Source organism: Chionomys nivalis, chromosome 3 (assembly GCF_950005125.1).
Source record: "Chionomys nivalis chromosome 3, mChiNiv1.1, whole genome shotgun sequence".
Lineage (NCBI taxonomy): Eukaryota > Metazoa > Chordata > Mammalia > Rodentia > Cricetidae > Chionomys > Chionomys nivalis.
In genome coordinates, this window is record NC_080088.1 from 62,284,358 (window position 1) to 62,294,777 (window position 10,420).

General features: G+C 43.4%; 1 protein-coding gene across 2 annotated transcripts in view; it reads right to left on the reverse strand.

Moving 5' to 3' along the window:
• The window catches only part of Ubxn7 (UBX domain protein 7), a 61,077-nt gene extending 52,119 nt beyond the window's left edge, over nucleotides 1-8,958 (reverse strand). For both annotated transcript variants that reach the window (XM_057764144.1, XM_057764143.1), the window contains exon 1: nucleotides 8,829-8,958. In XM_057764144.1, coding sequence (XP_057620127.1) covers nucleotides 8,829-8,901 — 73 coding nt within the window. In that variant the 5' untranslated portion in view covers nucleotides 8,902-8,958. The remainder of the gene's footprint in view (nucleotides 1-8,828) is intronic.
• Between the last annotated feature and the right edge of the window lie 1,462 nt (nucleotides 8,959-10,420).

Genomic DNA, 10,420 nt, shown 5'->3' on the forward strand with positions numbered 1-10,420 from the left:
GCCAGGCACCGGAACACAGCCCCCTTCTCACATACAACAGAAGTCCATTTTTGTAGTAGTCATAAGTAAGAGGTAGTATACTATCATCCATGGAAAGAAGCTGGGCTGTTATGATAGACTGGAAAAAATGCCCCCAAAACCTACACACACCTCCATTTCAGGCTTTTAGCCTCAAGAATTATAAAAATAAAGCCAGGCAAAAGAATAATCATAAATGGTATACAACTTATCAATAACAGAAATGAACCACTGAGATGGGCAAGTGGTGGCACCTGCTTTTAATCCCAGCACTCAAAAGACAGAAGCAGGTAGATCTCTGTGAGTTCGAGGTTAGCATGGTCTACATAATGAGTTCCAGGACAGTCAAGGCTACAAAGAGAAACCGTCTAGAAAATAAAAAACAAAAAAGAACTATAAAAATAAAGGTATGTTTAACTAATTTAAACTACTGAAATATTTGTAGTAGTTTGTTACCCAAAGGAAAGCAGTTAGTTAAGTCTTTTGTAATAGATTCAACAGTTCAGCGCCACTAGAAATTCATACATCAAATCCCAATAGAAGGCTCCTCCTCAAATAAGAAAGTAGGAAGGAAGAAGGGTTAACTGAAAGGGGATGGAGGGGATGGAAAGAAAAGAGGGAATGGTGAGGAGCTATGTGATATAAGGGCAGTGAAACAAACTTAGTGAAGTCTTCAGTTTCAAGACCTAATAATAACTTTTGGTGAATCAACTGTAAAAATTCACTCTTATTATTTACAACAAAAATCATGCTTTCCGATGAGACTAATAAAATAAACTTGAAGATTTAAAACATCTATAAACTTATTGAGATCCTAGTATTATAAATAGCAGCAGAATAGCTTAATCTTACTCAGGAGTCTATAATCTAGGGTACAAATTATATCTTAAAGCTTGTCACCACATATACCTTTTTCTTATTTATCCCCTTATCCTTCCAATGTTCAAGGTTGCTAATAACAAAACAAGGCATGACTTAACCTTGCCTGGGGGGCATAGTTTTTGAGAAGTAATTTCCTTGGGCTTGCTGTCTCTTAGTTCACACCTTTTCCCCATCTATGAGGAGACATCTCCAGATCTATCACGTAGTCTAGTTAATGTCTCTACACAGCTGGTAGAATCAAGGATTATTCCAAATGAATAGTTCTTATGACAATTTGCTGTGTTACTTTTAGTGCTAATAAAGGACTTATCTACCATTGAGGAACCAAAGTGTAACAATCAATCAATATTGAAGAAAACTGTGGGACATGGTTGCTCACATCTATAATCCCAGCTTTCAGGAGGCAAAGGAAAGAAGACAGAATTTGAGGTGAGCCTGGGATATAACAGTGAAACCTTGTCTTAAAAACAAAAACAAGGGGGCTGGAGAGATGGCTCAGAGGTTAAGAGCACTGACTGCTCTTCCAGAGGTCCTGAGTTCAATTCCCAGCAACCACATGGTGGCTCACAACCATCTGTAATGAGATCTGGCGCCCTCTTCTGGTGTGCGGGCATACATCGAGGCAGAATGTTGTATACATAATAAATAAATAAATCTTTAAAAAAACAAACAAACAAAAAAAAAACAAAACCCAGGCGTTTTAGTCCCAGCTCCCAGGACTCAGGAGAGAGAGGCAGGTAGATCTCTGTGAGTTCAAGGCCAGCCTGGTCTACAGAGTGAGTTCCAGGACAGACAGGGCTAAACAGAGAAACCATCACCAGCCTAGAGAGGTTATTTTTTGGTTCCAAGTTCACCCCAGCAAAAGTTTAAAAAAAAAAAAAAAAAAAAGACAATCAGTGAAAATGAAAGTGAGTGATGGCTGTGAGAAACTGAATCTTAACAATTTAAACCTTAATCTCACCAGTGTTCAATCCTGAAGCATTTCAACTTCGGTACAAAGCTTTTGTTCATTGTTTTGTTTTAAGACAAGATCTCATTATGTAGTCCAGGCTAGCTAGACTCCCAAGTTCTAGATTATAGATAACATCACAATACTGGTTAAAACACTTTTTTAAATGTATATACCAGCTCTTTCTGCCATCTTATGCCTGTGGAGATCTGCTGGGAACATGATTTCTAAAAGGAAAATATATCTAGAAGGCTGTGGTCCAAGGCCATTTTTGTTGGCTATAAGTCTTGGGAACTAAAGAGGGCACATAGCTCTTCTTAAAATTGAAGGTGTTTATGCCCGAGAAGAAATTGACTGCTACTTGAGCAAGAGATGCGCTTATGTAAATAAAGCAAAAACACAATACAGAGAATTCTGGAGGCAAACCAAACAAAACCAGAGTAACCTGGGGAAAGGTAAGTCAGGCCTGTGAACCAGTGGCATGGATCTCACCAAACTCTGAAGCAACCTTCTTGCAAAGGTCACTGGACAAATAATCTGTGTAATGCTGTACCCCTCCCAGTTTTGAACTAATAAAAGGTAAATAAATAAAAGTGGATTTTTGCTATTGTTAAAAAAAAGTATGCACTAAAACTGCACTTAGTAAGTATAGGGAAAAGAAACAAAACAAAAGAAAAAGTTAATCCTTCACTGCACCAAGGAGAACTCCAGTGAGTAGAAGGTAACTCCATGGTAACTTAAGAATAAGATCCCAACCTCTCTTCCCTGTTCTGCAATTACCCTGACCAGAGATACCCAGTGTACAAATAATGGCTAAGAGAGCTTTTTTTTTTCCATTTTTTTTTCATTTTTTTTATTCTTTTTTAATTAAAATTTCCAACTGCTCCCCGTTTCCCATTTCCCTCCCCCTCCTCCCACATATTGCCCCCTCCCCCCGCTCCCCTCCCCCTATACCCACTCCTCTTCTCCTCCCCCCAGTCCATTCCCCCTCCCTCTTGATACTGAAGAGTAGTCCAAATTCCCTGCCCTACAGGAAGACCAAGGCTAAGAGAGCTTTTGCTGTCTGACAAAGCATTGTCTTCTGAATCCAACAAAAGTTGGGGCATGAGAGGTTTATGAATGGTATGTAAAAATATCTATAACAACAATCACTAGGGAAATGCAAATTAAACCCACAACTATATTACTCTTATTATATACTTACAGAAAAAGCTTTAAACAAAGTCTCAAATAACAAGTGCTGACAAGAATGCAGAGAAATGGAACTCTCCTGAACTGCTCAGGGGAATGCAAAATGGCATGGTAGCTTTTGGGAAACAATCTGGCAGCATCTTATATTTATTCATGTATTATATGATCTAGTAAGTAAACCTGTAGGAATTTGTGTAAGGTGTGATAGTTAATCTTCATTGCTAATTTGACTAGATTCAGAATCGCCTAGGAGACACACCTCTAGGTATCTTTGATGGCATCTCCAGAGAAGTTAACTGAGGAGGAAAACATAGCCTAAATGTAGGTAGTATCATCCCAGGGCTGGGGTCCTGGACTAAATAAATTAGAAAAGTGAGTACTGAGGATCCACCTCTAACTTGTACTAGTCCCAACAGACTATACCATCAGATTATGAGCCAAAACAGACCCTCCTTTTTTAAGTGGCTTCTGTCAGGTACTCTAGCACAGCAAGGAGGAAAGGAATAAACAAAACCAAGACCAAAATATGCACTGTGCTTCTGCAGTGCTTTTAGAAGCTTTATTTGTAAATTTTCTCAAGGAATCGAGTATATCCCCTCTTTTTTCTTTTTACGATTTATTTACTTATTATGTATACACTGTTCTGTCTGCATGTATACCTGCAGGCCAGAAGATACTAGATCTTATTACAAGTGGTTGTGAGCCACCATGTGGTTGCTGGGAATTGAACTTAAGACCTCTGGAAGAGCAGTCAGTGCTCTTAACCACTGATATTACAAAATGTGAATGAATTTCAAATGTAATACACAAAGAAGCCATACTCTAAAGACTTCAATAACATAATTCCATTTATGACATTCTGGAAAACAAAAAATTAAAACAAATTAGGCTACAAGTATAGAAGCAACTACAAGGGAACAAAAGGAACTATTCTGCAATTTTCCTTTCTCCTTAAGAATCTTATTTTTGGGGAATGAAGAGATGGCTTAGTGGTTACAAGCCCTGGTTGCTCTTCCCGAGAACCTAGGTTCAAATCCCAGCACCCACACTGCTTCACAACCATTTGTAGCTCCAGTTCCAAGAGACCCATCCAATATGCATCTCTGATCTCTATGGACACGCATACATGCACACAAGTTTTTTAAAAAACAGATTAAAAAAAAACAACTCACTTTATTGTGTAGGCTGGTTTTGAACTCTTGCCCTCAACCAATCCTCCTACCTTGAGGCTTGACAGTAGTTAGGACACTACTAGTAGGTGAGTGCATAACACCATACCCAGTTTGTCCTGCATCTTGATGGATCAGTTACAAAATTTATGCATTTACAAAAACGTACAGAATAGGTCAAGATGGCTCAATGGATAAAAACACTTGCCACCAACCTTGATCACCTGAGTTTGATCCAAGGACCCATATGGTGGAAGGAGATGACTTCCTCTGTCCTCCGACTTCCACAAGCATGGGCATGAACATACACACACTCTTAAACAAAAAACTTAACAGAACTAGCTGGATATAGTAGTGCAGGCTTATACTCTAGCTATTCAGGAGGCTAAGGCAGGAAGATTAAGTTTGAAGCCAGACTCAACTATATAGAAAGTTCAAGGCCAGTCTGGGCAAATTAGTGAAACCCTGTCTCAAAATAGATCTAGGCATATATAACCCAAGTCAGTTCACTTCTCTGAGTAGTTTTCTTCTTATGTAATGTAGAAATGGGTCAAGATCTGCCTGTCTGTCTCCCCATCCCTGAGATAACAAGCATGCCCACTTTTTTACCTAGATCCTAGATTATGAGGATGAAACTCAGTTCCTCATGGGTTCTCACAAATGAGCTATCTCCCAACCTCTGTTTGTTTGTTCTATTTGAGCCAAAGTCTCACTACATAATCCTGGATGGCATAGTGCTGAGCCCCAAGTGGCTACAAGCTAGCAGCAATCTTCCTACTTCAGCTCTTCAGAATGCTGGATTATAGGCATGCAACCCATTTCCAGTACAACCCCATGAGTTCTGATTTCCAGCACTGCTTATCTGATGCTGCTAACTTTATTGCTACAACTCTGGTTTAGTCTTCTCTGTACTTACTCTATAGTTTCCCCAGGTGCTTTTGCTTCAGCTTTATGCCCTAGAGCCTACATTTCCTCACATTCTGCTCTCCTTTAAAAGTCATTCTTTGGGGGAGGGGGGGTGGCCCATCCCTTTATTACCAGCACTTGGGAGACAGAGGCAAGCAGACCTCTGTGAGTTTGAGGCCAGCCTGGTTTGCAGCGCAAGTTACAAGACAGGTTCCAAAACTACACAGAAATATCCTGTCTTGAAAAATTAAAGTCATTCTTATTGTTTTATTTATATCACTATCGACCACCAATATGGCGATCTGTCTTCTTTATATCCCCAAATATTCACTGACTTACTAAACAGCCCCATTTGAAATACCTAATGGTAGCCCTTACTTACCCAAAACTGAACCTATCCTCTTCCCAAACCTCTTCTACAATCTCATACCTTCCTGAAGAGTACTGTTATACACCTTGAGGTCTAAACCAAATCTTTTTTTTTTTTTTTCTTTTTCGAGACAGGGTTTCTCTGTGGTTTTGGAGCCTGTCCTGGAACTAGCTCTTGTAGACCAGGCTGGTCTCAAACTCACAGAGACCCACCTGCCTCTGCCTCCCAAGTGCTGGGATTAAAGGCGTGTGCCACCACTGTCTGGCCCAAACCAAATCTTAAACCACATTCTGACTTCTCAGATTTCTTTATCTTGTGAAGTTTACTTTTCTCTGCTTCCTTGTTGCAGAATTTCTTGCATTAATTAACCCAACAGGTGCCTGAAGAATCTCTTCTCCGTTGTAGCTAAGAAACTCTTTCTTTAAAAAAAAAAACCCAAACACGACTGGGCGGTGGTGGCACACACCTTTAATCCCAGCACTTGAGAGGCAGAGGCAGGTGGATCACTGTGAGTTCAAGGCCAGCCTGGTCGACAAGAGCTAGTTCCAGGACAGGCTCCAAAGTACAGAGAAACCCTGTCTCGAAAAAACCAAACCAAACCAACAAACAAAAAACCCAAACACACAATAAAGCCAAGAATCTCTAAAATGGCGTATAAGGAAGGCTCTTTCAGCTGCCCTCAGTGCATCTCTCACCAACTCCCTAGCCCTATTGTCTCTTCTTTCACTGTATTTTCACCCTCTCATCTCCAAGCCCTTGCACATAAATGTCTTCCGAGTTCAGACAGAAAATTCTTTCTTCTGGGAAGTCTCTATCTCCTCCTATGTTCTCACATTAGTTGTTTGATTGGCTTTCTTTTTGGTTTTGACACTAAGTGTCACCCTGTAACCAACCATGATGGGCCTGGCACTCAGACCCACATGCCTCAGTTTCCCAAGTGCCAAGATTAAAGACATGGGACACCATGCCTGGTGCCTGAAATTTTTGGCAAACTTCATTACCTTTTTTTGAAAGTTACTAAAGTTCCAAGGGTTTTTCTTTAATATCTAGATCACGGTAACATTTCCTTACATAATGCTCTCAAATACAGTTAAACATCAATTCAAGAGAAATATACAGAAAACAGGAATGGAAATTGACCACAAAGCCAAATACTACGCACATCAATATTTCAAATGTCATAATAAATATCCAGACCAGGAATGGTGTTGGACACCCAGCACTTGGACAGATCTCTGAGTTCAAGGCCACCTTGGCGTACTAATGAGTTCCAGGATAGTCAGGACTACCTATAAGACCCCATCTCAAATAACACTAAAAATAATCCATTCATTCAAAAACTTCAGAGAAATAGTAAACTAAGGTCTCTTCTTCAATGCAATTCTATAACTTGTCAACTGGAGTTACAGATAGTCCTAAGTGTCAGGTGGGTGCTGGGAATAAAACCCAGGTCCTCTGGACACAACCAGTGCTCTTAGGCACTGAGACATTTATCCAGCACTCCTAGCCTTTTTTTTTTTTTTTAAAGACAAGACCTCACTATGGAGCCCTGGCTAGCCTGGAACTTTTTTTTTTCCTTTGGGAGGTACGGGGTTCAAGACAAGGTTTTTCTGTGTAGCCCTGGCTGTCCTCAAACGCACTCTGTAGACCAGGCTGGCCTCCTTGAACTCAGAGATCTACCTGCCCCTGCCTCTCAAGTGCTGGTATTAAAGGCAAGCACCACCACCGTCAGGCTCATTTATCCTTATTTTTTGATTGCTAATTTATCTTCACTTTTTCCTTGTTTTTTGGCTTGTTGGTTTTCTCTATGAGACTCACTACATTTTTCTATGCAAACAATGCAGCAGTATTAACTTGTATACAGAGGCCTATTTCTTTCCATAATGTTGGTTTGGTTAGACACTGGGAAATCCACATATTATAAGTACAATAATCTGATCACAAAACTTAACAATATTTTCAGTTTTACCTTACTTTTCACCTCAGTTTTATTACTAATCTTATTTTACTAACTTTGACATATTTCATGCGACGAGACAATAAAAACAATGCATCAACCATCTAATTATCGTTGCAGAACAAAGCATAAAAGTAGCTTCAATTATAAAACTGCAAACAACGTGTATTGGTTAAAATACCATGCTTTACCGATCTGACACGTCAAATTCAAAAACACAAAGTAGAAAAGAAAAATCTCCACATCTAACACATTATTACCAAAGAAAAGATAGCCCTGCTGAGAGCGGGAACTAACTTTCTGACCTCTTTTCAAAATGACAAACTAGAACAGCAAAATCACACTCGGGCACATGGAGTACTCCTCTCTCAAATCACTCCACAGAGAACTTCATCATTTGCTCCGCCCTCTAATAACTCATGCAAAAAAAGTTGAGCACCCTCAGAGAGAAACAAGACACGGCACATTCATAGAATGGCTTAGAGCGTTTCCTCCGGGCTAAGAGAACCTGCGTCTGCCCTTCGTCGGGGTCCGAAAGGAAAGAAAAACCTAGGCCTAAGGTTTCGCGGATACTGACATCCAGAAACAGATTTCTCGGCCAGAAGTTTCTGCCGCCATCCCTATTTTACCAGCAAAGGCTCGGGCGCCATCGTCTCGATCTTTGATTTTATTATGAGGATGTGGGAAAGGCTACCCAGGATTACTCTAGGCCCCCCCCCCATTAAGCTTAGGGGTACCCCTCATCCCTATCCTAAACCCTCCGTCCCTAACTCCTCCGCACCCCTTGTTCCTGGCGGCAAGTCCCTCGGGATGTGTAAAGGCACGGCAGAACCCACCGGCCTCGCCGTTAAAGCGAGAAGGCCCTCGCACGCCAGGGCCACCGCCAAGGCTCCGGGGGGCCCAGCGAGGGGAAGGGCAGGCAGGGGCGGAGGGACGATGACCTGGCCGGGAGGAGAGGACGGCGTGAGGGGACCCATTGCACCCCCTTGTCCGAGGGCCGCACGGCACCCCGAGAAGGTGATGAAGGAGGAAGAGGGCGGTGGCCCGGGTGCGGCCCCCTACTCCTCCCGCCCGCAGGTCCCCGATGGCGGGGACCGCGAGCTCGGCCCATCCCCTGCTCCGGGCTGGCAGGGGGCGTGGGGGCCTGTCTGGGAACTGACCGGAGATCGAATCGAGGGACCCCGGGCCGCGCGGGGGGGGGAGAGCTGCCTCCCGCCTGAACCGTAGACCCCGGACGCTGTCGTCGCCTGTTCCTCGGGAGAGAGGACAGGAGCTGAGGGAAAAGCCCGAGGGAGGAAGGCATGAAGGTGAGGGGAAGCCGGGGGGCCAGTCCCGACAGCCTCTCGGTTCCCCAACGCTTCACCTTCCCGTAGCCGCGTCCCTTACCGGTGATGGCCATGAACTGCTGAATTAACCCCTTCACCGCCGACGACGCCGCGGAGCCCCCGTGGGCAGCCATCTTACCGCCGCCGCCGCCGCCGCGGAACAACAACACAGACACACACACGGCCGTCCCTCCCCCACGCCGTTGCGTGCTGCGCGCAGGCGCCCTGGCAGGCCCAAAGCTCCGCCCCCCTCCCGCTTGCGCGCGGCTCGCGCAGGCGAGATCTCCGCCAGCCGCCGAGCGCACAACTGTGGTGGTGTGACTCCCGCGTTGCTTCCTTGCTAGGCTCCTAGTCCTTTGAAACCTTTGATGGCTTCCTCCAGCTTCGAAGGTATCCACCTAAATACCGTGTGTGAAGCCTAGTGTCTGAAAGAAACTTCAGAACTGAAATACCAAAACCTTCATGCAATACGCAGGGCTTCACATATACTAGGTATTTTGTTTGTTTTTGGAAGATGAGGGTTTCTTACAAGATCTCCTGAGTAAATTGGGAGCATGGGGACCATGGGAGAGAGTTGAAGGGGAGGGGAGAGAAAAGGAGGGGAGCAAAGAAAAATGTATAGCTCAATAAAATAAATCTGTGTTTCTTAAATTTTAAGTGTAAATTTAAAACTTAGTAAAAAAAATGAACTAGTCCATAGTAGATTTTAATAAATGGTTATTCTGTTTTTCTTCAACAAATGTCTCAGTATGTCTCCTCTCGGAGTCAGTCTTATTTTCTTCAGATATAAAATGAGATGTCTTTTTCTTTCTTTCTTTCCTTTCTTTAACAAAGATAGGTGTGGCGCACGCCTTTAATCCCAGCGCTTGGGAGGCAGAGGCAGGTGGATCTCTGTGAGTTCGAGACCAGCCTGGTCTACAGAGCTAGTTCCAGGACAGGCTCCAAAGCCACAGAGAAACCCTGTCTCGAAAAACCAAAAAAAAAAAAAAAAAAAAAAAAAAAAAAGATAGGTGTAAGCATTGCCGCTCGGGTGGGAAGGGATCCTGACCCGAGCTAAGGAATGCTAGGTGCTGCAGCTCAGATGGAAGCCTATTCCGGCAGTCAGGGCCACAGGAAGTGTAGCAGTTTCTAGGGAAAGGTTTCCCCAATGTAACAGCTCTGCTCAGGCTGGAAAGGGCTTCCCCAGCGAAGCTGTTACAATTTGGCTATAGTCCCCCAAGCTGTTAACAACTGTGCTCTGCTAGTCGGGAAGGTTTCCCCAGCAACACTGTTACAGCCCTGATCCCGTGAAGTCATTTCTCTCCCCTGCTCCATTCCAGCAAAAGAAGGCCTTCATCCAAACCTCATTTAAGAGATTTATAGGGAGGAAAGAATCCAGGAGAGTGGCGGAAAAAGAGCAGCAGCCTACTGAACAGGTGCAGGCTTATATAGGGCTTCTTAGGGACCGAGTTTATCCAGGGAGAGGATTTTCAGGGTGGGAATTGGTCAGATTTCAGTCCCTTGAGCTCAGATTGGCTAGATTGCATGCACAGGGATTGGTTGATTTTCTGCTTAGTTGGTCAGGCGCAGATTTGGCTCTGGTTTTAGAGCCAAACTGTGTTCCTTTCACTGGCCTTTTAAACTGTTGGCTCTAATTTCAGGGCCAGGGTATAT